We start from the raw sequence: 27064 nt of genomic DNA, 5'->3' as shown, positions 1-27064 counted from the left end.
AAGCAGGTAGGAATGAATAGTTTTATTGTATAGCTTGGTGTAAATCTTCTCAGGGTTTCAGTGAGCACAGCAATAGGTTGCTTTGCCAGGTGCTGTTGTTTGGCTGTGATTTTTCCCAGTCCTGAAGCTGGCCAGCAGCAGCAGTACACATGGGCAGGCTGTATCACTGTGTGTTCAGCAATCAAATGGTCGCTGAGAGGAACAAAGGGAAAAGGCTCTGAAGTTATTGTTTGAAGTTCATACTAAGCTGTGTATGCTGTGTGTTGGCCATCTCATTTACCTCTGCAGTAAATGTCAGGTAGTGAAACCCTGCAGAAGAACAGACAGTGGCCTAGGTAGCTTTAGGTACCTTTTGGCAGTGATCCGTACCAGGTACTCGGCACAAGAATGTCAATTCATTCTGGAGTGCAGCTCTTGAGACCAGAATGCCATGGTTTAGAGCTGGTTTACCTTTGATGTTTTTGGTGTGTATTATACATAAAGAAAAGACAAAAAAATAGAAATGTGTTTTCTGTTAGAACAAATGGCCATCTACCTTAACCTGCTTCTGCTTTCACTAGTCAATAATGGATGCTTGGAGAAAGGCTGTAGCAAGGCTGTTGTGTGAGTGATGGTATTGCCCCAGTGCCTCTTCTGAGACTGGTCACTCTGAGCTCTAACTGGCAGCTGGAACAGGGCCATTGAAAAAGTACCTCTTCTGAGTTTGCATAGCCAGAGGTTGTATCTGTATTTTTGTGCTTGATGATAGCTCCTGGTAAACAAATCTGTAGAAAAGTCCAGTTGTTTTTCAACCAATATCCAGCCCATCAGACAAGCAGACTTGTCATGAGACCAGCTTCTCTCCATGTGTAAGTTACAGTTCCAGTGCAAATCCCATGGTTTCCAGTTAGCACCTGCTTTGGGTAGGAGGTTTAACTGGAGATATCCTGCAATCCTAAGGAAAAAACAGCTTGGCTATAGCATTCATTGTTCTCCCAGTTTTTCCATGATATTTCATGCTGTAAAATGACTTGGTGTAAATGAATTATGCATTAGCTTGTCTTTTGCCTAGACACACACTCATACATTTTGTTTATAACCTCTGATTTAATATAACTGCCAAGTTTGATTGGCTGTATATAGCAAATTCAGTATCTCTGCCTTTTAAAGAAGTTTTAATGAAAGTTCAGTCTGTTAATGTACTAGTATGTGTGCTACTTGTATATCGCTTTCTGATGTTTTCCAGATTTTTATGGCTCTGTCTACAGTTACCTAAACTATTCTTTAATCTTGAAGTTTGCCATTATTTTGATAATTTGCAGTAACATTGTGCAGAGCACTTGTTTTTCAAACGTGTTTGAGGAATCACGGTTTCTTTGAGAATCTGTGGGAAATGCATGTTGGTGACATTTAAAACTTGTTGATTAGAAATTCTTAGCCCTTAATTAGAATTGCCTTTAAAATTGGCCCTAATTCTACTATAATTTATTGCTTGTGGAATCTAATTTGACAGTTTTGTACATAAGCATTTTGATCATTCTGTCTTGAGTAAGAAGATACCTTGTGAGTAGTTAGGTATTGGCTTGATCTAGCAGTTGATGCAGCCAGTCAGATCAAAATGTTATTTTACACAATTTTTCAAAATATTTGGTGGATGCTTAAAAATTCTTATTAATGAATTGAGGTGCTTTGTATTTTATTCACTAAATGAACAGAAGTCAAGAGTTTCCCCTTTTTTTGAACTGTGGTTTCCCTTTTTTGAGCTTTGTACTACTCACCAACTTCAATATTAGTATTTTCTCATGAGTTTCCACTGAAGTGTGTGGGGAGCAGGAAACCTCAAACTGTTGTTAAATAAAACAGAGGTTGGGTTGGGACAGGGTGTTAAACATTTGCAGTTTGGGAGTTTCATCACAGCATACACCCTTTCTTTAAACATGTCAGAATAAGCAGCGAGTTTGCTCCATGGTGAGAAGCAGGTACAGCAATTGCTGCTCCTCCACATGCATGTAAGGTGTGGGGAAAGGTCATGGAATAATGCTTAGTTTCTGGCATGTAGTCTTTTTCATCTGAGTGTGCAGTCATTCAGTTTTGTTAAATTAATCTTGTGTTATTTTGGCCTGTCCTTGAATCAAATGAGCTTTATATGCTTTTGCTATCTGACGGTGCTTCTGGGGCTGAGACTGTGGTCACAGCTCTAACTGGCAGCTGGAACAGAGCCATTGAAAAAGCACTTGGTTTCACCACTTACTGCCTGTGGTATCTGTGACTTTGTACATGAACTGTGACAGATGGTTTCTGAGGCTCTGTGTGAACCTTCCTACGATACCTGGTGTTGGAAGGTGCAGTGCGCACAAGGTGTCCTCCTCCTCCTCAAGGCTGCTGTTCCTGTCATAGGCAGCATGACAGGCTGAGCTGGAAATGAGCCCCTGCTGGGAACAAGTTGTTCGCTTATGGGTGTCATATACTGCTCTATTTTTAATAGTAAGAAACCCCAAAAGTGTTTTAAAATTGCATGTGAACAAAGAAAATCTGAAATAAAAAATAAGTCTTAGCTGAAATTCATGAATTTTGGTTGTTACAAAGACTGGCTTTCCTTGCTTCGCTTTTTGTTCTGCCTCTGTGCTGGAGCTCCCAGATCAGTGAGAAACAAGGAATTATGCTTACTTACCTGCTGCATGGGAGCATTGCCAGTTGCCTAACATTTCTGTGCCTCAGCTGCTAGAAGGCACTAGGTGTATTTAACGTCGGCATAAGCTTATATTGCTCTCGTCCAGAGGATACAGTTTGTAATGTCTGTGCTTTATAAGAATCCAGATTTTGGCCCTGACCATCAGTTTATTGCCATGTTTTATTTTAGGAGAGTGATCATGGCAGCTAGAGGAGGACAAAAACCTCAGTTTGGTTGTTGAGCTGAAGGGTTGGGTATGATCCCATGCAGCAGTGGGACAGACAGTATTATTGGTAGTGTGTTTGTTTACTTTGAAACACAAATGGCAAGGGCTGGCTTGATTTCTGAAGCAAGTGATGATGCCCAGGCCTATGAAAGTGCTTACGTGGTTGTTTCACTGCTCCCTCTGGAGCTTTGCAGTTGTAGAGCTGAAGGTGCTGTTGCTTTGAGGTGATGGTCTCTTGGACTGCATGGAATGATGGTGCAAGCAGATCCTGTAGAAGGCATCTTTGCTTCTTGGCAAAGAGCCAACAATGTTTGGCCTGCCACATAACATCTCATGCACAAATTTTGGACTAAATTGTTGACTACTACTACATGCTAAATGTTCTTTCTATTCTCCAGCACACAGAATCATGTTGTATCTGTCTTCATGGAAGCAGACTTTGCACAGTGGAAGGTGGGGCAACTGTGCCAGCCAGCTCCCTGTGCTTTAGCAGCTAATTTTCTGACCAGAGCAGGCCCAGTCAGAATTCAGAGTAAAATTGTAGTCACTGTGTATCTGCTGGCAAGCTCCTGGGCAATGCTCTTTAATATTAATTTGCTCAGCAAGTACAAAATAGTCACAATTTAGACAACAGTGAAGGTAACCTTTAAGTAATATGTGCAAATTTGGTCAATGTAATACTAGAAAAATTATTCTGTTTCCTGTTCCAATTTTTTTTTTTTTTTTGCCAGGTGGTGGTGAGGTTTGTTTTTAATTTTAAGTCTTATTCATCTTCAAACACTTCTGTAAGCTCTTCTTCAGTTTTGAGGGCAGTTAACATACGGTATTAGAGCATTGCTCTGGAAATTGAGCAAGAGTTTTTAAAAAACACTTGTCTTATAATAGTGGTTGAGGAGAAGGGATAATTTAATTCAGTTACCAAGGTGGTGGTGTTGTTTTTGTTGGGTTTATGGGGAAAAGTAGTGAGTTTTGGCTTGTTAGTAGTCTTTACTACTTGTCTGTACTTCAAAAAACCCAAAGGAGAAACTATCAAGAGTTTATTTTACTATTACGTATCAAGTGTTCTAAAAAGACGTCTTTTAGAATAATTCTTGTGAAAGATAAATATAGTACATGCTTTCTGCACATGTACCCTGTCTTAAATATGTGCCACTCCTAAATGATGGCTCTTTTCCCTCTCTTTTTTGATGGAGAGGTTGGACTTTTTTCATTATGTGGGACTTCTAAGTGTAAGGTTAAGAAAATCCACAGATACCTAATTAATCCATCGATATTCACAAAAATCAAATATTCTGTGCATGTTGTATTAGAAGGAAAACAATCAAGCCATTAATGTTGATGAAAGTTAAATGTGCAGCTTTGGTGTAAGTACTGTTGGTTGTCACCTGTTGTGTCTGAATTCTGTACCACAGGAAGGATCCATGATTCTTTGTAGAAGCACTAAAACTGGTGGGACAGCAGAGCTGATGTAAAGGGATTTTAAGCCATCAAAGCTTAGGGTTGCATGCTGAGTTTGAGAAATAGCAGATTGGCCTCTAGTTGCCAATGCACTTGATGATCCTCTGTCACCTGGAAGCTGCTCACATCTCTTCAGTTCTATTTATATTCCCTAAAACTAACCTAAAGCTAATAAAAAAGATTTGAGCAGCAAAATTTGACATCTCTGTTATCTTCACTGAATGTTGTCTGGACATGAAGTCTTTTCCTGGAGACAGATCTGTAAAAATATGTTGCAAATTACACCATAGCTACATCCTTAGGGATTTGAGTACTTCATAATTTTGAAAGTCTGCTGTTTGCAACACTAATAATATTTTCTTCAAGAGGTCTAGGCAATGGGCTCGGAATTTGAGAAACTTGTTTTGCACTTGCACATCTTTGTACTGGTATGAGTGGGATACAGCTGCCCAGGTCTGGTATTTCCAGCAAGGATCTGAGCTTGGGAGCATGTGCTGAAGGCCAACTCTTTGCATGTGCCTCAGGCACTGACAGCATCAAGTGACAGCCGCTGTTGAGGTTTGGGCTCTACCTGACAGGCACAGTTGTAATAGGAGACCAGACTCAGAATCCTTCCTAAAAAGCTTAGAGCTGTGATGCCTCCCTGTTCCCTGGATGCCTGGCAGTCTGTGTCCCTTTTCACCAAAGAAAATTAATTTTGAATTGAAATGAACTAGAATCAACCCCACCCAGTTTCATATGAAAACAGTAAGAAGTCTAAAGCTTTACTTCACTTTTTGGCACACATTGTTTTGGCTTTCCTTGAAGCATCAGTAAAGGCAAACTGTAGTTTTCTGGTGAATTTGACTGAAAATCCAAGTTTGGAGTAAAATACAGAACTACCAGAATCTCTGCTTTCATTATGAACATTTCACACAGCTATGGATATGATTACATATGATGAAGATCTTATGGCAAGACATGGGCTGTTACCCCCAGTTCCCTGGCAGAACTCCCAGTTAAGTGATTCTCTTCTAGCCACATGAATATACTTTCTTTAACTGGTATGTTTCATCTTAGAGAGAACTGCATTAAAGTGAATAACAGATCTCATTGTATAGTGTATAAAGGTCTTCAGAAAACTAAGTTAGTTGTCAGGTTTCCTTGGCTTCCTCTCCCTATGAAGATTGCTATATTTGATAAGAGATGCTAATCCCTGATTTTTCTATTATCCCTTGAAACTAAGAGAAAATAACAATTTCACATTTTGAAAAACTTACCTAGTCATGCCATTAAAAAGTTCTACTTTACCTCAAGTGGATCACTTCACATTTTTTGTCTTGGTGTGTTATGCTGACTCTTACTTTGATGAATAACTTTAGTGTAGTAATGTAAGCAAAGCGAATAATATAAATTTGGGTATAGTTGTTGGGAAAAATTAACAAGGTAATCTTATTCATAGGGTATATAACTGACATAGGTTATTTCATAGTTAGTTCAGAGATATTTCTAAGATGTCTGTATAAAAAAGTAAGACTTAAAGCCCTGTGTTTATCAACTGTCAAGAATATTGTTATAACAAAAATTGCCTGAAGAATATAATGATGAATTAGGAAATTATTGCAGGTACAGAAGACTTGTGTAAAAAAACCTGAAGATGAGGTGGGGGAAGTTTTGTGTTGTAGCTTTGGGTCAGAAGGACTGCCTGAAAACTGTTCATGGCTCTTAGCTGTTCAAGTCTACTCTCCTTAAGCTTGAAACATTGTACCGTAAGCTTGAATGGTGAATTTGAGACTGCTTTTCCCTCAACTGATACTTCATTTCTTAAAATCAAAGAATGTAATGTTAAAAGTTAAGTTTGTACAGAAAAGTAAAGGAATATTTGGAATGAAGCTGGGCCTGGGCAGAAGAAAGCTGGGAGTGGAGGTGCTTAGTTTTAGTCTTTGTTTCTCTTTCTTTTCATCCAACTCTATTTGCAATAAATTAATTTTCCCCAAATGAAGTCCATTTTGCCTGTGTCAGTACCCTATAAGTGATTTTCTTATCATTATCTCGTCTCCTGAGCTTTTCTATATTCTGTTCTTCCCTTGTGCTGTTGAGGGAGAGGAGGAATGCAGCAGTGGCTTGGATGCGTATAGCCTTATGGTAGATGCCTAAGGTCAAGCCCACCAGAGTCTTGAAAACTGAATTGCCAGCTGAACCTTTCAGGTCACCATGGGAAAAAGCAGAACCATCAGTGTCTCTGTCTTACCAGTGTGCAGCTCTGTTCACACTTCAGTGAGAACTAAGTTCTCTTCAGTGAGGAGAGTGAGACTAAGCCTTTCGTTAGTGGCAGCAGTATCAAGCATCATCTGCCGTGCCTCTATATTGCTTGTTTGTTCAGGAGTGGAACAAGACGAGGAAACTTTCTTTCACAGGAATGTAAATGTTTGTCAATCCATGCAGGAAATGTGAGGTTTGAGTTCTGGGTGCTCTGAAGCCTGAGCTCAGTGCTTGCTTTCTGGGGTTACCAGGCGTAGGGCTTTAGTACTGAGCAGCTAGTTGTGAAAATCTTGGAGAGGGAGAAAAAACTGTGATGTGGGGATATCTGGTTTCTGTCATCTTATGCTTAGAAGAAATTATAAAGGGGGTTTAAGGGTGTCTTTGGTAGTGTGTCAGAGCAGGAGGTCTGTTGTGGCATCAGATACTCTCTGGTTGTTAAAAGTTTGCAGTGTGTCCAAAAATGTATGGCTTGGTCAAGTGGAAGACTTGCCGATAAAACCTTAGCGCTTCTTGTGAATGGCAAATATCATCATATTGCAATTTATAATTAAACACTACAGGATGCAGAGGGAGTTTGCATCAGGATGAAATAATGAGATTTTGGGGGATTTTTTGTTCCTATAAAGTAGTGAAAGATAATTTGATTAAAAGTTGCAATGGAAAGCTATCTTCATGAAGAAAATGCCAGCGATGGCTGTGGAGGTGCTGAAAATTCAGGCTTTTTAGGAGTGGGAGAGTCTGGTACTGCCACAGCTTCACAGAAGATCTTGTAAGCTTGAAAACTTATCTGTCTCGTGTAACAACTGCTCTAGTAGCAGTTGCCCATACAGACCTGGGTATGATTTGTGTTTTTAATTAATATTTCAAGGGAATAAGTGTCCAAAAGTGATTAGTGGCAGGTTCCAGTGGATGGCACTGAGAAAGAGAGCATTATCTCTTTTAGGATGAGTTACTCATCTGAGAGAACAGATGTTTTGGTAAGGTCATGCAGTGTTTGGCTTGATTTTCTGCCTGGTTGAGGACCTACATCTGCTGTGCATTTTACAAAGGTGGTAAAGGAGTCCACCAGGAGGGTTCAGGTGGGAGACTAGAAAAGGAAGGACTGTCACACAAATTAAGGTACCCTTCACCTGAGTGATTTTGGGGGCTGGAATTTAGCTACCACAGTTAATGAAGAAAATGAGTTTGCCTGAATAATGCATTGGCTCAATACATCACGTCACCTATCTCTGCCGGTGGGTCTCACGAGTGTCATCAGTTAATGTGGGCACTGGAGCAGCCTGGCCTCACTCTGCTGTGGATGCTCCATCTGCTTGCCTGACCTTGAAGGCTCCTGGAAGAGCTCAATTCATGTCTCCAGCCCCAGTGGGAGTAACTCAAGCCCCTTTGCCTTAAGTGACAGCCCACTCTGCGCAAACTTCAACAAAATTGTACCTGGTTTGCTGCGTGGCTTTGAACATAGTGTGGTGCAAGCACTGGTTATGGCAGGAGAGCACTGTTTGGAAGGATCAGCTGTCTGGGTGACTTTGGGCTGATTGTGTTGTCCCTGTGATCACACACAGACTGGATCTTCTCGGCAGGGGCCTCTCAGGATGTGTCACACAACATACTTCTAGTTATAAATGCAGAAGAGATCAGATAGTTTGGAAATAATTTACTCCTGTGATTATTGCTCCTGTGAATTATAAATTACCCGAAAGGCAGAGCAGTTCACAGCCAGAGTATTTGCTCTTTAGACCAGCACTCGAAAGGCTGCTTTTAAGAAATAAGATTTTTGGAGAACAAAAGGAGAAGAGAACACGATGAAAATTTAGTTAAATGTAAATGTGTTAAATGGTACATGAACTAGTCAGGTTTTCATGATTTATCAGTTTTAAACTTCAAAGGCTCTGTTTAGCTTGCATTTTTAAAACTAATGAGTTTATCACAGCCAGTGGGGAAAAAATGGTTCAAGTATATCAGCTGTAAATTGGTACAAAGCACTAAAAGGGACATTAGCCTCTAATCAGATTCTAACAGTTCATTAAACCTGCCTTTCCTCTGTGGCACTTTGTCTTCCCCCCTCCTTCTGTCTGTGCCTCCTGTGTAAGCCAGCCTCGTCCCTTTGCTCAGGCGGGTAGAACTTCCTCAGGGACACGGTGCAGCATCAGCTCATCCTTCTTTGTCTGTGAGCTAAACAGCCTAAGGGGTGTTTGATGATGGTGTGTTCCTGATCCTGCTGTAAAATTCAACTGTGCTGCCTATAAATCAAGAAAGCAGAGGGACCTCTCAACTTGCAAAATAGGCACTGGGGGAGCCAGGAATGCCATGCTGGCTTCTGCTCTTCATCCACCTCAAACCACAGCCAAACTGATGGGGCTCAGTGACACCTGAGATCTGCTGCTAATAAGTAAACAGTGCAGGGCCCTTGCTGGGGAGAAAGATGTAAAGCCAGGCACAATTTCATCCAGCTTCTTTGTGTCATCAGAGACCCTTCCTGTGTTTTTTCCACCTTGTGCCTCAAACACTGAATAAAGATCAAGGTGCACAAAATAATTTGCTCAGCAAACATAGGAAGAACTTGTTTTTCTTCCCCTTCTTGTTGTGTCAGCTTTTAAAAGTACAGTGGATGCACAGCAGCACCATAGCATGGAGTGAGACATCTCAATAGCTTGACTGGTTTCCATTCTCACATGTTTGAATGCACAGGTGTCCTGCTGAAAATTAGTTGTTCAATCTGAAATTTTATAACTCTAAGCCCTTAGAGCTTTTTGTCAATGATCTAAATCTACTTTTAAAGGAAAGAAATAGAGATGGCACTTGCTTATCTGCTTCACCATCAAGCTTCTTCCAGTCCTGTAGTAAGTAACCACAGCTCTGGGTGCTAAAATACACAGGACTTAAAGTGAGGGTGACAGGGATTTTAAGCAGATAATTTGTTCTGCTTTTGGCAGCATGTTGGGCATGTCAGTTTCCTTTTCCAGCATGTCCTTTAAATTACAGTAAAGGAGTATGCAAAAAATAAGCAGTTTCTGCAGTATTTATATCCTGGAAAGTGAAGGTCCTGGGATGAGATCTGTCAATTGGAACAAATAAACTGTTTAGAGTAGTTTAAGGTTTTAATATGTGCTTTTGGAAGCTCCATTCCGATAGACCATTTTCCTTAAACTTCCACTGAAGCAACCATGATAAGGAACAGGGCTATGAATACATTCCTTACGAATAAGGGCACCATGCAGTGCTGAATGGATCTGCTGCCTGTGAAACTCAGCGAAAATGTGGTTTTTTTTCCATTCTCATGCAGTTAGAGGACTATGAGGTACCAGAGCAGAGATGAGTTTCCAGTCTAGAGTCTTCCAGACAGGGCTGCAGATTAATAATAATAACTGATTGTGAATGAGTCACTTGTAGGTGACGTGTGCTCCAGTTACATTGTTTGAAAAATGGGTGTGATGTCTCCAGATTTCTGTAGCACTGACCAAGGTGTCTGCTCACATTCTAGCTTGAAGGATAAAGTGGGTTTTATTCTCTCCATGTTATCCAGACTAAATGGCAACTGAAGACACTTGCTTTCAAATACCAGCCTTGAGCCTTGGCTGGAGTAGAAAATTTATTCAGGTTGAGGTGCTGTTTGAATTGAAGGCACATGAGGATTGTTTTGTATGTCCTCATAAACTGCTCCGGTAACAGCAGGAATGTTGATTCAAAGAACCACAGTTCTGCAAATCTTTTTCAGCTTGAAGCTCTCAGCATATAGTGCCCATAACTACATGGACAGTGCATGTTTTTAACTTGCTTTTTTATCTCTCTCAGAGATAATTTCTTTTGTCTGAGAGGTGTGTAAAGATTTTCATTAGCAAATGCTGATAACTTTATAAGACAATGGTAAGAAATTTGAGCAATTGTGTATTAATTTGTAATGTGTGTGGGTACAGGCCTTCACTGTAACTTTACTCCATAAAAGCTTTCTCTATCAGAAGTACAAGTGTTTTGACTGAAATCAGCTATATCTAAGCATATTGCCAAAACCTTCAAACTGTTTGACACCACTGCTTTCCTTTTCAGTTCTAAAGCAAGGACTTAATTAATATACGTGTACCTCTGTAATTAATTTCAAATTACAAAATAGTAATTGGAGATGAATTTTCCTTGTTGCTTACGAAGACTTAGTTCTCTTTTAAGGATAACTGACAGAGTGATTTACTGGTGTAGCAGAAGTAGTAACTTGGCAGCTACTCCTTGAAATTGCTATTGCATCCTCCTCGTTAACTTCATTTCTGCTGAAAGAAACATACTTCTACAGTATTACTTCTACAGTATTGTAGAACTTAAACCAGTGAATTGAAACAAGTGGTTTTTCCATAATTTTTTTATTAACCTTGTCCTTTTTTTGCCTTAGGACATCAGCGCCTTTGAGAACAGAATGTTAATGCTTGATGGGATGCCGGCAGTCAGAGTCAAAACAGAGCTGCTGGAATCTGAGCAAGGGGTAAGCAGAGGTTTGTGCGACCTCACTCTGGTAACCCTTCCCCAGCTTCTCTGTGGTTAACTGTCCCTCCCATTTTCTTTTCTATGTTTTCCTTTATTTCTGCTCTTCTGGAACATATTTCCTTGGGACTTGTACTGGTGAAAATCTAGTCTGATCTGCTGGGAGCACAGAACACAACTCTGCAGAACACTTACTGAAATCATCTGGGATAGCTGGGATGCTGTTGGTGTAATTTTACACTAATAAAAAACGACGCAGTTTAATTTTAAAAAAAGGAAAAAAGAATAGATTTCAGTAAAGGAAACCACATGTCTGGGAAGTCTATGTATGTATGTATGTATCTTTGCTGTTCTGCCTTCTTGGGATATTTGCCTTACTGCAATTGTTTAATCCTTTTTATGCTCGTCCTACTCCATTTTCTGTTTGTGGAAACGTGCCCTCTCTCTGGTGAAATGCACTTTTTTATCATTAAGATAAAGGACTAAAGCTGGTATCACATCAGCTGCTGGATGTGGTACAGATCATGAATTAGATTTTGATTTTTTATGCAGAACTTGGTGTTAGAGTGACAGCTTTTAGGAACATGGGAGGAGGGTATTTTCTTGGAAATGTGGTATCAATGATTGTAGGTTACAGCAAGGGTATCTGTTCGAGTTGATTTTTTTTAATCATGAAACTTTGTTTCCTTCTGCACATGGTATGTTATTCCAAAGAATCCAAGCCACTTTACTAATCTGAAGACAGATGCCTTCAACAAGCAGCCTAATAGAAGCAGCAATGCTATTGCCTTGTAGGAATGGGCTTTTACCTAATTCTGTTGCTTGGCTTTTCCCCTTTCTGCTATTTTTTCAGTTATTTAATTGAGAATTTGAATGATATAGAAAAGAGGGAATTAACTTTCAGGATAACTTAATTTGAAATACTTGCAAGGAAATACCGGTTTTTCAGGGTGTTTTTGAGGCTTTAAGTTTCAGAGGAAGAAAAAGGTTGGCATTTAATCGAGTTCTTGCTCACCTCTGTCTTCTTGAGAGCAAGAACCCTCAGAAATTACTCCAATATCAATGTAGTTTGTGGGAATGTAAAAATTGAACTATTGTGTGAGCTGAGATGATGAGAAGACAGATCCATTCATTTTTAATACCTTCTGGATGCTTTGCATTATGTCTTTTTATGTAACAGAGATGTTTCTGTATAGTGTTCAGAAGACAAAGGTTCCATTGCCATTTGCCTTTGTTCAGTATAAAATGAATTCTGTGCATGATACATATTGCTGGGTCCTTTATGAGGAGTACTTCTTTAGCAAACTGTGAGTTGTTTCTGGAAGACCTGCTTGGTGTCTTAGGAACTGGAAGGAAATGAATAATCTATATAATTTTTTAATTTCCTTAGAGTTTTAAAATAAAATTTTATGGACTTCTGTATAAGTAGAAAATTATGTCACTTTTTCCTCCAGTGACTGAGCCATTGGACAAAGAGCTTGTTTGATTTTGAATTTTATGCACTTTAGTACTAATTAAGTAGTGTCTGGTCAAGAGTCTCTGGCACCTTTATGATTCTTCATTAGGGAACAATCAATAAACACAAAATGAATTCTCCAGTTCACTGGCAGAGGAGCTGGCCGTTAGGATGGCAGTTTTCCAGCAAACAGCTTAAACTCTAAAGAGAGCTGGTTGAAACAGATGTTTGGCATGTACTTCGGAGACTGCTTTGAATGTAGATGTTGGTGTACATAACAGGGACAAGTGTTTGAAGGATGTGATTACCAAAATCAGCACGTGGAGCTATTTGGGAAGATGACTATCATAACTGGGAAACACGGAGTGGGAACTAAAGTGTGATCCAAGTAGTAGGAGTTAAAAATTGTGGTGTCTGTGTTGTTATAGCACCCAAAGTCCCTAGATTTGCACCTCCATCACAGCATATGTCTGTACAGGGAGATGCAACTTCTTCTTGAAACTTTAGGAGCTAGGATGGCATTTTGAGTCTTCTGAGCATAATGGCCAAAGCTTCATCACTTAAGAGCTGAACACCAGACAAACTCTTCCAAAATTCAGAGGAAGACATTTGGGTTTTTGCTGTTTTGGCTTGGTATCAGCTGTTGGCTCTAGGTTTGCAAGGGCAAAAGTGAGACATGGGTTAAGGGTTATGTAAAAAAGGTTTCATCTGTGATTGGAGAATCATGAAGGCAAATATCAGTTGTGGAGGAGGAAAACCAACAGGGTCTGGAGCACCAGTAGCCCTTGACCAGGATGGTGAGCATTATCTATCAGACCAGAGAACACTGAGTTGTCATGCTTGCCCATGAGGCTTTAGGGTGCTATTGTCTTAGAAGCGCTTTCTAAGGACCACTTTGAGTTGTCGCCTGTTTAAGTCTGAGCCCATATTTCAAATAAACATCTTCTTAATTTTAAAGAATTTTTTTAAGGATACGTGCCTGTTCCTTGTAGGTATGTTGAATGCTTTTCTGCAGGACACATGAATGTGTCATCCAGAAAAGGTGTTTTCTCTGTGGTTGTGCCTTGGATAACTCTACCTTGTGATTCATAGCTTCCAAGGTGGGCTTCACACACAGAACCTTGCTGGGGGATTTTGGGTGTTGTCTGGCCATTTATGAATGCAGGACTGTGTTGCACACCCAGCTGGTCCTCCCTTGACCTATTTACTAAAGAAATAGAAAATAACCCAGCTTAGAATTCTTGGTAAAGTGAAAAAGGATCATTCCAGTAACTGGACAACGTGGAAGTAAAAAAAAACTCAGAAGGAGCATTCCTACCTGCAGCACCAAAATGAAAGTTTTTATAGAAACAACACCAGCTTTTAACCTTGAGTTACTTTTTCACTTACTTTTTGTGACATACGGTTGTGAAAAATGTGCCATGTGGTCATGTACATTCCATTCATAAGAAATTCATCTTCCCTGTACTGCTCTGGGCAACTTGGTCTTCACCAGGTTGTCTCTTGACTGTGTATGGTGGTAACAGAAGTCATGCATGATGTAGATGAGAACCAGGACAGAGCACATACTAGCAAGGCAATCAATCCGTTATATTCCCTTGTTTCCTGTTTTAATTTGGAGACTTAAGTCCTTTTGCAAAAGAGGTTAAGTGTAATATAAGATTCTTCTCTGCCATTTGTGCATGAGCTCCAAGATCTTTTAACTTTTGTGTTACATGTTTTGTTTTGTTTCATGATTGCTCTTTTGCTGTATTTGGGTGCTCTGTCCAAACTTGGTCTGATACCACTGAAAAGTTTTTTAAGTAGTTTTCTTAAAAAGTAGTCCCAGCCATTACACTGCACAAGTGTTTCTTATCTAGAGCAAGTGAAGGTGAATTTATAATGCAATACTACAGAAGGAATAAGCAAAGAAAGTGTAGTCCAGCTGAGATTTTAGGGTAGCCCTGGGAGAATGAAACGGTGTGAAGTACTCCTGGCTGCAAAGCAGCCCAGCCTCTAGCTGAGTCTGAAAGGAAATTGGAGCTGGCATTTCAGCTATGCCCCATGCACTAGGTTCCTTGGAGCCTGTGACTGGAGAAGAGGTGAGCAGGACTCTGGAACTACAGCCTGTGTTGGTGTAGTGAAGACAAACCTTTACCAGCCCTGGTTTAAGACACTGAGTTGAAGTTAGGTCATTGTGGGAGACTAGGGTTTAGGCAGTCTATAAGGAAGACATGCCTTTTGAGATAGGGGTTACTAGTCAGATTTGGAACAAAGAGGTGTTTACAAGGGAAATAGATTTTTTTCTTTGCTTTGGAAAAACTTAAACCAGTTCTGCATTGTTTTATTGTCACCAATTTAGAGTAGTTTAATGCTTTTTAGAAGGCCATCAGCATTAGCAAGAGCATATGCTTATTTTTCCAGTGAGCTACTGTCCTTAATTTTGCACAGGAGATTTAATGCAGTCTCTTGTTTGAGGCTTCAGGAAGACACAGTGCTGCTTTAATTACTTTATCACAAATGAAAAAAAAGACATTACATAAAAGATATCGCGTCGCCCTTTAACAAGGCTTCATTATTATCTCCCCTACTGTGGAACAGGAGCTAGCATTGCTAATAAATTGGGAGAATTACTTTAGAAATATGAATTTGCTTATCATTTAATATCCTCCAGTGACCTACAACTTTAGATCTTTTTGGCTGAAGTGAAATCTTTCTCAGTTACCAGCTTCAAAAAAGGACATGAAGAAGAAGGTGGTCCTTCTCCATGAGACTGGAGGTGGGGTACTTGAGCAGGAGAAAAAAAATCTTCATTTTTTGTGCCAAAAACTATTCTGGGAGTAATACTTCTTATTGCAAAAATGTATGGAAGCTGGATTAATGTATTGGTAATAAAGACTGGGTGGAGAATTTAATAGCTGGTGGCTACTATTAAGAAGATAGGGTGTATAGTGTTGACTGGCTTTAGTGTTGAATTTGCTAGTCATTGCAGAATGTGGCCCAGTTTCTAAAAATTGGTAAATGTGTGCAACTTGGTGTTCAGTTGCACTTTTTCAAGTATTTGCTGAGTTGGCCTGTAAGCTGTTGTTAAAAGGAGATATAAATGTGGGACTTAGATCCCACAATCAATCTTCAAATACAGAGAATGATGAACTGCTAATTTTCATCAGTCTTTTTGTTTCCAGATCTGCAGATTTGTTTCCAGATCTCATCTGTTCCTTTGCCTACATTTTGTTCTCTCAAATCATCACTGGAGGATTATATATCTTACTCTGAAGTGTCCTCCTAATTCTTCTTGATCTGTCCTCATTCAAATCACTTATCATGACTGAATTATGAAAATAAATTATTAAAATGAGAAAACCCTTTAATAAGCCAATATTGTTCCGTGTCTTTCATAGCCAGCCAAATTATCATCTTGTCTCATATCTGAAAAATGCCATCCATCTTTACGTTGTTCTATTCATAAACATGTTTTACCTTGGCCTGGGTAATACTGACATAAATCTATTATTTTTAAAGATTTCCAAAAATACCAATACCTATTCACATTCAATTGAGAATAGTCTCAGTAACAAAGCTTATTCCATGACTATATGGGGAACTGTTTTGCAGTGATTCATTCAGCTTGGGTACAGTCTTTGTATTGGTAGAAGAAAGAGCACTTCTGATATTTGCTATTGTCGTTTGTGAGTTTCTGCTTCATTCAGTTACTTAGTTGTTTTCTGAATTACTTAATGTTTAGCATGACTGATTTGGGGAAACATGTTGCATGTGGACAGTGCGCATGTATCGATCTCTTCTGCAAAGAAAGCCCCTCCTGCTTTGTTTTTCTTCATCTTGCAGTTGGCATCACTCAAGGAGTTAAGAGGTGTTAGAACCTCTGGTTCAATTCATTGGTTGCTTTACAGTGCCACAAATGTAGAACAGTCTTCAGAATGAGGTCAAGATTTGAGTCCAGATGCAGTAAGGACCTAACCTACAGGGCAGGATGCAAAGCCCTGTGAGAGGTACCTAAGGAGGTGCACTGTATTTCCTGAGCACAGCTGAAGGTTGTGCTTGCAGCCCAGAAGGGTGCAGGTCACATCCCAGAAGGGTTATGTCACTTGGATTTATTAGGTCAAATCAAGCATCACAAGCTGATGAGTACTGTTTCTTGTTGAGTGGAAGCTTGCATGACAAAAAAAGGTAGCCAACTCCTACATCTTTGCTGTCATCCTGGCATTCTTGCTCGATCTATTGCCAGTGACTCAATGACATTGGGGAATGTAGGGTCAACTGATCACTGGTCCAAGAAAAACCTACCCAAAGGAGGAAGGGAATGGTGTTATATGTCCTGCAAGTCATACTTCCATGTGAAGTCATGGATATCCTCTATTAAATGGAGATGGGGAGAGTGGGAAAAAGAACCTGGGTGCTGCTTTTTGATTGAACTGGTGACCTGTATCTGGAACTGCATCCTGAGACATTTTTACTACTTCTGGGACCCAGCTGCCCACTTCTGGCATGTTTCTGCAGTGCTGCATTATCAAACACTGAATCTTTTTAGTGTTTCATGTTTCTGATTCCTTTTGAAGTCAGCTCATGTGCAGAGAGCCAAGGTGTTTTTTCATGGATGTTGGTGTGGTTGTTTTTTTTTGTTTTTTCTCTCCAGGAATCAGACCCAAAAATGCAATAGGAAGGTAATAGATTTAAGACTAACAGGAAATGATAGCTTAACCAGCTCAGCACACTTGCCAGGCAGACTTTTTGCCAAGTTAACCAAGACTGCAGACTAAAAATGCAGGTGGGGTTGTAAGATGCACGATGCTGTCTGAAATTCACACTAAGTGAAGTATCCCAGATCCTCTGAGACTTAATTTACTGACCATTGTCTGCCATTGCTTTCCTTTCCTAGGCAGCTAAGCTGGCTGTTACAGAGCACAGCAGGGAATGTGCTCCTTACTCTGTCTGGTAGTGTTTGTTGTGTGTATGGTAGGAACAGGGGGATTTTCACTTGTGGGTGAAAACTTAATTGTGTGAGGCATTGTACTGATAAAGGGTGGTCCCAGGGTATCTAGGTTTAATTAATCAGAAGTTTAGACAGTTTTTTAATGGTGTTCTTTAGATATTAGTGGCTGTGCTTATTAAGGAATTCAGCAGCAAGTGTAAAGGAGTGAAGCAGAGGAAGATCTCTGCTCCAAACAGTGTATGTTTAGCCAACAGTGCCATGCCCAAGAAATTTCCTATGTCTATAGTAATAGAAGGGCAGCAATAATATGGTTTCAATTACAAGAAATTTAGATTTTTTTTATGAAGAACCATTCAATTTGTCTGCCAAGACTGGAGAAAGTTTCATAGACAACGTGGGATGTTACCCAGAAACTAACATAGCTTAATATTGTTACAGTTCCATAGCAAAAACACAGTTACAGAATATATCATGTTAGATACATAAATTGATATGTTTTCTGTGCTTGTATGGATTAGAAAAGTAAGGTTGCCTTTGAGAGAAGTAAGGTTGACCCTTTGATTGGAGTGTAGTGCTGAAGTTCATTGCAGTATTACAGTTTGGTTGCCTTCTATCCCCAGTCAGCTATTTTGTGAGCTCACCTTTGAGCCAGTCTGCTTTTTTGGTGATGTATGACCTCTCAGCTTGCGCTGCTACTGGAGCTTATGATGGGAATCTCCTTAAAAATTCATTCAGCTGAGAAACTGGGAATGAAGAAAAACAAGCATGATATACACAAGCTGTATGTCTGTGGTTACCGTGAATTCCTGAATCTACATGTTTGGTTAAAAATAGATTCTTTTTTCAAGATGTGAAAGGTCAAAATTTCCATTACTGCACTAAAGAAGTCATTGAAAATGGTTAAAAAAAAAAAAAACAAAAAACCATCCACATATCTACAATTAATGTAATTATAGATATGATATCTCAAGGTCCCGTGACACTTGTGTGTGCTCCATTTCTTTCTCTTTGGGGACTCCAATATTGACAATTTAGCTGTAATTGTGATTGAACTTGGAATCATAGTTGAGAAACCAGTGAGGTACAGATTTTTGCTTCTATGCATTGTGCCAGAAGAGTATTAACACTTAGTCATGGGTACTCAGAGCATGCCATATATCAGCTGGTGTACAGCACTGTATTCTAAAATCCTGTTGCAGCTCTACTTGAAACTCATCACAGGTCTGTGTTGTTTCACGTCACAGTGCAGTGGAATTCTAAGATACAGCAATGAGACTTCATGTGTGAAACTATTATTGGCATATAAAAAGCAGTTACTCTTCTTGTCTGGTCACTCGCCGGGTTGGGCATCTGAAGTTTAATTCAGACTGCAATGGCAGTGAAATTCAATAGGTTGTAAGTGTACATAACCCCTCTGTTCATATTAGGAAACTAAAGAAGGTGAGTTAGGTAATCCTGCTTTTCTTAAAAGAAAGCTACCTTGAATTACCTCTTGTTTACCTCTGTCTATGATTATATATATGCAAGGATAGTGCAGGCCTGCTGATGTGTGCTCTGGACCACAAAAATTAGCTCTTGATTAAAAATGTTTTCCATTGAAACATCTCTCTGAAATAATTGTTATTCACAAAATCTTTAAGTTATTTAGCAAGGAGAAAAGTTAGTCATTAGGTTTCATTTTGTTCTACTCACAGATGAGTGAGTAATGGAATTTTTTTGTTTGTTTTAGTGCTCATTAGAGTAGCCAGTTCATTATGACAGTCTATATTTTGCTCACTATAGCACGTTGGTTTGTTCAAAGTAGAAATGAGATGGGAGTGAGTGGGCTCTTGTCCTTTCCCTTTGACTTCAGTAAAATGAAATAACCTCTCTTCATGGCTCTCAGTTTGGTAATTGCTATACTCTATTTCTTCAAGGACTCTTGAAGTGAGAAGTATTGTGTAAGTGTGCATTGTTACTATATTATATAGTGGTTAGCCTGAGAAAAATAAGCATAAGCCAATTTAACTGAATAATTTACAATATCACGAATACTTCAGCATCATGAGACAAATGCAATTATGTTATGAAAGTACCAAAATTATTTTAATCCTTGCTGTTCATTATGAGAAAGGATTACTTCTACTTTTGTCTTGTTCATTGATGTTTTGTTAGCTTTTCTTTTCTCTTGGAGGTTGTACTCTTTTTGATGTATATTTTACTCTTGTTCTGTATCCTGCTGGGGAAGTACTGAAAGAGCTGTATATATTTTTTAGCATCATTGGCTTTTTTCCTTATTTCTCCCTGTGGAGATGAGTCCTTACATAAGTTACTGTAAGGTTTCTGTTTTCTTTAATTTTTTGTTGGTTTGCTTACTTTGAGGGTTTTTTGTTTTTTTTTGCTTTTTGTTTTTAAATTCTATTCACAATCTCCTCAGTCTCTCCTCTCCCCACCCCCATCCTATTTCATATTGTGAGGATGAGTATTATTTATTTAGGTGGGCATCTGCTTTCAGACATCCTTTTACAGATGTTGTTATTGCTTGGTTTCATCACTTACACATACCAGGAAACCATAAGAATTGAAGGCAGAAAAATCCAGCAGCAACCAAAGGTGGTGTTTGTCTTCCCCTGCTGGCACAGGCCTCTGCTCATGCTTCCCATTGCCCAAGGATGGAGCCCAGGCAGACAAATATGGTAACACCCGGCTCATTGGGGCAGGCAGGGAACAAGAGGATGAAGTGGAGGTGTTCTGCCCAGGCAAGGCTTGTTCAGGGAAAGGATTGTGTTAGATTAGCCCACTCAGCCCTGTCTCTTCCAAATTGCTTCCATTCCCCCGGTGCCTGGAGGGAACACCAACCATGCAGATGTCACATCCACCCTGCCTCCTTTGCCTCTGTTGATGTTTGTAGCTTGTTTCCTACTTTCATGATATACACTAGGGATTGATACTGATGCTGAGACACTGACTTTGATCTTCCTCTCTGATGCTCTGTGTGGAACTTATGTCATTGCAGTGAGGGAGTTACTGGAAATTCTGTAGCAGTCATATCAGTTTGTCCTTGGAAGACAGCAGCATCACCCTCTCCTGTCTGGGTTACAGATATGCTTTCAATATCGCAGGTGCCCTTCCATGATATTTTCCACTTTCCTTGATAGCTTTTTGCCAATTTTCAACACCTTTCACACGTGGTAGAGGAAGGTGCTGCAAGGATATCAGCGAGCTGTCCCCTGTTTCAGCCACGAACCCACATTCTCCTTGTTCATCCTTGTGTTGCTGATGTAATGGTAGAAGTTCTTGTTGCCTTTGATATTCCCTGCAAGTCTGAACTCCAGCTGGGCTTTGGCTTTCCCAACGCTACCCATGTGTTCCCGTGTGATATTTGTGTGTTCATTCTTTTCTTGCTCCTCCTGCTATGCTATCTTTTTGTATTGGAGCTACTTCATGTGTTTCGTGTCTCCCAAACTGGCGTCCTAATGCTTCTTGCTTTTCTGAGTGGTTACATATACTAGTGTTCTACTTTGATCTCCTTAAAACCTTCTAGTACTCCTGTGCTGTTTGAACCTTTTAGAGGTGCCTCGCATGAGATCCCACTTAATTCCCTGACACTTCTACTCTCCTCTAGTTGAGAGTCTAGATTGACCCAGTCTGAGTGTTTGTTAGTACCATTCTTTCTTCACTCTTCTCTAAAACTCCATTGCTTAGAGGTCATCACACCCACTAATTACCACAGCTCCACTTATTCTTTTTTCCACAGTGGTCATTTTGGTTTTGTCCATATGGGATGTTATGAGAATGCAGCAGTGATCACAGTGAACCTGATGAGAGGTTCTTTTTACACATACAATGGCAGCTGTTATCATGTACCTCAAGAAAGCCCAGGCAAAAAGCAAGCCTACAGCACCAGTGCCCTGGTGCACCCTCCTGTACCTGACAGTGTGCAGCTGGGAACCACATGAGTGGAAGGTGGTGTTTAGTATTGCAAGTTTTCACTGCTCTTTGAGCTCCATGGAGATTCTCCCGCTAACCAGAGGCTGTGGTGTAGGTTTTGACGTGTAAACCTTGTCATGCACCAGCCTTACTGCCATCCTTAGACTGCAGTAGGAGCTTAAGATGTAGTGCTATAAACAGTGGTGGCAATGAGAGCATTTCCTGTGACACTCTTGATTTATTTTCCCATTATTTATAGTAGAACAGAACTGTGGATTTCTGGGGAGTCCATATGATGAGGTGTCTGGGGAGGACAGAAGCCAATCTTTTGAGAACAAAAGACTTTAGTTTTTCTTCCTTCAGCTGTTGGGTATTGTGGAACAATGCTCTGTGAAAACTTCATGATACTCTAAAACTTATGTTTAACAGAGTACTTAGGGCTTTGATACTGATGTGTTGTTCTGTTGTTAACAACCAGTAAAAAGTAATAATGTTTTTGACAGCTGTCAACAAAAAAAAAAACAGTCCACTGTGGAAGTAGAAGTGGTCTGGTCCATGATTTATATGGCAGAACAGCAGTTTGGAAGCTCCTGTCCACTGTTTACTCCTCTGAGATTGTGCCAGTGCAGAGATGTGCTCTAAGCTAGGGAAAAAAAAAAAAAGGAAAAAACTGAAACACCTTTAAGAGTTTTCCATCTCTAAATTCAGGTTATTTTACAGATCCAAGTTAAGGTGTAGGTATAGACTGATTGTTAAGATTTGCAACATCCACAGTTCTGTGTGATCTGCAGGTTAAAACATGCTGTGCAAACATGGTGCAGAAAACATTATTGATTTTCATTATAGAAAACTTGTGAAATAGAGAAATAGAAGCCAAAACAGTCTTGTTGTCTTCTGAATAATATTAGTTTTACAGAATAAGCTAAAAATATCGAGTGAAAAGGTAAATATTATTTATGTCTGGTCCTGGAAAACAGTTTATACTTTGGTTTATTGGAGCTTGAGTTTCTTTCCTTTGTTGCTGTGCATGTTAGTTTTCATGAATGGATTTAGACTGAATTAATTGAAATATGTTTTTCACTGAATAACCATTCATAGTATTGATGACATAAGGAGTCAGTTTAAGACAACATAAAATAAGTATGTACATTAGTATTGAATACTCAAGTATTAATTAATTCTTAGGTTAAAATTCCATAAATACTTCTAGTCTAAAAAGAGGTTGTCTTGAGTTTCATTAACAGTTTTACTGTGTAGATTGTGACCTTACTGTTTTCAGAAAGAAGAACAAGTATTTCTTAAAGGCTAAACAATAAAATAACTGATTGCTCTAGAAATTTGGTAGCTTTAAATGGATTGTGGAGAGACACTTGGAGCTTCTGTTGAATTGGTATTTGCAAGTTTGTCTGCAAACCCCAAGCTGAAAAGGAACAAAACGATGCTCAAAGTATCATAGAGTCGTTAAGGTTGGAAAAGATCTCCATGGTCAAATTCAGTCTTTGACCTCATACCACCAAGTGCACTAAACCATTTCTCAAGGTGCCATGTTTACTTGTTTTTTGAACAGTTCCAGGAATGGTGACTCCACCACTTCCCTGGGGATCCTGTCCCAGTGCTTAACCAGTTTCAGTGAACAATTTTGTCCTGATATTCAACCTGATGAAGTAAATCCAGATCACACATGCAGAGTATGAATTATCTGGTGTGTATGCCATGGGCTTGTTTTTGAAAGATACTGAATATTAAGCATTCAGCAGAGAATGTAAGTATCTGCTTGACTTTTAAGAACTGGAGGAGATCTGTTACTTACTCATGACACTGACTCAGGGCCAGGGTGTACCATGCAGGAACCTTGAATCTATAAAAACTGCTACCATAACCTCTAGAAGTCTTTAACAGTCTTTAAAATAATTGGAATAAATCAATTGGAATAAATGTCCTTGCATTTTCAGGCGGAGTAATACATGACACGTTAGGTAATATGTTAGTAACATGATTCTTGTTCTTAGATTTGTTTAAACCCTGCTGTTAAGCTAATATGCAGTTCATCCACAACAAGGAAAGTTTTTGTCAAGTAGTGAACTTTAAATATTCTTCGTGGACTGATTTTATTCATATCAAATGCTGGAATTAAGTGTATATGAGAGGGTTTATTGTTGATTATGTACCCTGATTTTTTAATATGTTCATTGCCTTCACTCAAATGATTCCTAAAACCATATAACCTCTAAAAAGAAAAATGTTTTTATTGTTATCCATCAGTTAGTGGTGAGTAGAAATTACATCAGCAAATGTAGTTGGAGTGCATCCTCTGTTAAGCTAGCTTTCTGTTTAAAAATTCCATAATAACGTTAGATGAATTTGCCTTACTCATTTTAAAATAAGGGAAAATATCTTTTACCATCTAAAAGATGAATGACGTAGGTCAGTAACTTAGCCATGACCATGTCTCTGGTGTGTTTAGGAGTTGCTGTTTACCTTGAGTGTGTTCCTGAACTGCAGCTCCTCTACATAATGTCATTGCCCGAGAACACAATGACTGTGCACACCCATGGGTGCCAGATGCAATTTAAATAAAAGCCCGTGTGAAGGAGTGTGGTATAGAGGGTAATGGCATGAAAGGGTGAAGAGGGATCAGTGAAGCTCTCAGTCCTTGGGAACTGAAAGTAGGCAGAGGGATAGAAATTCGTGGTGGGAATAAGTTGCCATGCCAACCAAGTAATTTCTCTAACAGGAGGAAACTGGTAATGAATAACTGCTGAGTGGGAACTTTAAGAGAAAAACATGCTCTGTGGAAAACCAAAAGGTTACATTTTTGATAATCGACCTTCACCATTCCCCCTATGAAATTCTGCACTGGCAATCTGTCTGTCGGAGCTTCCTGCTGTCCTGTACCAGACCCTGCTGTGCCCATCTGCTAATCTGGGAAGTGTCTGCCTGCGGTGTGGTGATGGGTACCAGTCCTGAGCCCCTGCTGCAGGCTGACCCGAGCCCTTTGTGAATCGTTTCTCAAGCAGCTGTGAAAGCCAGATGTGGGTTTCACCAGTCTGTCTCCCTTAGTAGCTGTTTTGGGTATTCGCTTAAATCATTGACTAGCATATTTACTTTTTGTCTTCTCTGTTTCTTCTAATACAATGTGAAAACTCTGCAGAGAACTGACATCTTTAAAAAATACTTCTTTCTAAACCCTGATAAGCCATGTGTTCTGGAACTTGGACATGTGTTGTTCATGTTTTGTCTGTAGCTCTTTATAGCCTTCTGATTTTATAAAAGGAGGAACAAAAAAAGACATTGAAACTTTATCTAAAATGTTGATTTTTCCTTTTGTTTGTCTTGAGTTGTTGCAGGAGGATTTAGTAGTGCAAGGCACTTGCACTGCTTTTCCTCCAGTGCCCTTAAAGCAGAGTTCAGCTTGTGCTGTGGTCTGTGTTTGGGTGGGTACTCCCACTGTGATGGTTTGTGTTCTTAGGGTGGTGTGAGCCACCTCTGGGATCAGGAGGAGCCAGACATGTGTGTAAGGACTGTCTGGATAAATTTGCTCCTGCTGAGATCTGAGCTGCTGCAGCTAGGCTGCTGCTGGTCTCTGGCATGGCCAGGTATCATGGAATCATAGCATGGTTTGGGTTGGAAGGGACCTTAAAGACCCCTAAAAAGCCTCAAAGGTTCCTCAAAGCCTTGTGCAACATGGCCTGGGACAGGTAGCTGTGCTGTCCACCTTGTGTGGATGGCTTGTGCTTCTCTGCTGCCTTCTCTCAATTCCCTTCTCCTTCTGTTGCATACGCACAAACCTCCACTTTCTGTGCTTTTTTTTTAAGTTATGACCTCTGCTTTTTTGGGCAGGATGCAAAGACTGCTTACCAGCCTTAACAAGATTTAATACTCCTTGTAGTAGTAGTCTTACTATTAGTTGTAGTGAAAGCTAGGTCAGACATTTGAGGAAGTTGTCCCATTCCTTTGTTCTTCCCACTTCTTTTCTTCCCCAACTCCTCAGCTGCCATCTCTGAACTGATGCTGGTGTAACTGCAGGATTGCTCAGTGAGCCAGTTCAGCCTGACAATCTGACATAAAAGTAGCTTGGAGGGAGGGGGTGAAAAACCCAACAAAATTTTGGCTTTCTTAGGAGTCAGGCAAATGCCAAAGTAGTCTCAAAGCAGAAGGAATGTGCGGGGAAGGGGAAGAGTGACAACACATGCTTGGATATGTGCTACCCTAATTCATGGCTCGTGCTCTTAGTCATGCCATGTGGATGAAATGTTGTTAGGGCTTTGCTTTTGCAGTTTGCAGGTGCTAAGTGACTGAACAAGGAAGGCATTTTGACTCCAGCAAAAGACAGCTAAGTGACACTGCATGAAAGAATGGAGCTGCCTGACAGCACAGCCTGTGCTTATTAGGGTGATACAGAGATTTCCTTACAGTTCTGTTTTTTCTCATGGAATCTTCTGCTGGTTTTTTTTGCTTTGTTTTTGAATCTGTTTTTCTGAGCATGAGAGATTGCATGTGTAAAAGAGCAGGAGTTCTCAGACACCATGGAGAGCTGTGTCTGAGGCTCATCCTTCATAGCACTCTGTGTAACCTGTGCTATTGCTGGTAATGGAGTATATCAACATTTGCAGCCACACAAAGATCAAGGCCTTTATGAGGGTGATGTATCTGTATGCTAGAAGTCTTGGGAGCATGTCATTAAAAAAAAAATTAAAATGCAGTGGCAGAGATCTCTTAAGATTTATTGCATCATTATCTCACATGAAACAGTAAGAGTGTCCTGGCATGACTGAACAAAAACAATAATGTGAGAGTGTCGTTATTTATTTTGTCGACCTGCTGATTATCCCTAGACATTTCCAGAAGCAAAGGCATCCTCAGCAGTGAGGTCTTTTGTTTCACATAGTTTCAAATACAGTCATTTCAAGGAGGGAAGCTGGATCTACATCACGTTTTCTTCTTCAGTGTGTTCCATAGATGGGATGTGTTCATCTCTGAGTTACTGAGACTCTGTAAGTGGGTATGATTTCTCCTCCTGAGTTCTGTTTGCTTCTATAAAACCTGGCAGAAAAGCCCCTGAGCAGTTGACTTGGAAGTTTACACTGAAGAAATATAAAGACTGATCCCTTTCCTTATTGACCTGGAGGAAGAACGAGCTCCATACAAAATATACCCTCTCTTTTCAGTGTAATGAATCAGCAATTGCAGCTGTCCATAGAACCCGGAGACTGCACAGCTCAATATCCAGCCCATGACATAATGCTGTTACATCTACAGTCATAGGTTTATTTTTTTGAGATCATTGCTAAGAAGTAATAATAAATTGCTAATGTAATTCAAGAACTGTCTGGACACTGCTTGAGTAGGGAGGTTGGACCAAATGACCCACTGTGGTCCTTCCAACCTGACCCATTATGTGATTCTGTAATCTTAATATGCATCTCAGGAAAGGAGCTTGAAATTAATAAATTCCCCATTTTTGTGAGATGAGCTTCGTAACTTGTAAGTGGTGCACCAAACATGAAATTTCAATGTTTTGGCATGGATAGAGCCTATTGCTAGTGGAATGTCTTAAAAATGAAGGTCACTGGCAAATAGTAGAAGGTACTTGTTCAGAGCAGGGATAGGATAATACTGTTACTGCTTGGACATCTTTACTGTAACAGCATAAAGATTTTGAAGCAGTTGCAACACCAGAGTTTTCAGTATGGGCCCAAGACTGTTCTCATTTTGGATTTCCTGTTC

At 39.8% G+C, this 27064-nt stretch overlaps 1 protein-coding gene across 2 annotated transcripts in view; it reads left to right on the top strand.

The window, feature by feature from the left end:
* The window catches only part of KLF12 (KLF transcription factor 12), a 238403-nt gene that overhangs the window by 84366 nt on the left and 126973 nt on the right, over positions 1-27064 (top strand). For both annotated transcript variants that reach the window (XM_058825256.1, XM_058825255.1), the window contains one exon: positions 10954-11043. In XM_058825256.1, coding sequence (XP_058681239.1) covers positions 10954-11043 — 90 coding nt within the window. The remainder of the gene's footprint in view (positions 1-10953; positions 11044-27064) is intronic.

This window comes from Ammospiza caudacuta, chromosome 2, assembly GCF_027887145.1.
Source record: "Ammospiza caudacuta isolate bAmmCau1 chromosome 2, bAmmCau1.pri, whole genome shotgun sequence".
Classification (NCBI taxonomy): Eukaryota; Metazoa; Chordata; class Aves; order Passeriformes; family Passerellidae; genus Ammospiza; species Ammospiza caudacuta.
The sequence above is the reverse complement of the archived record's forward strand: the minus strand, read 5'-3'. Positions and strand labels throughout refer to the sequence as shown.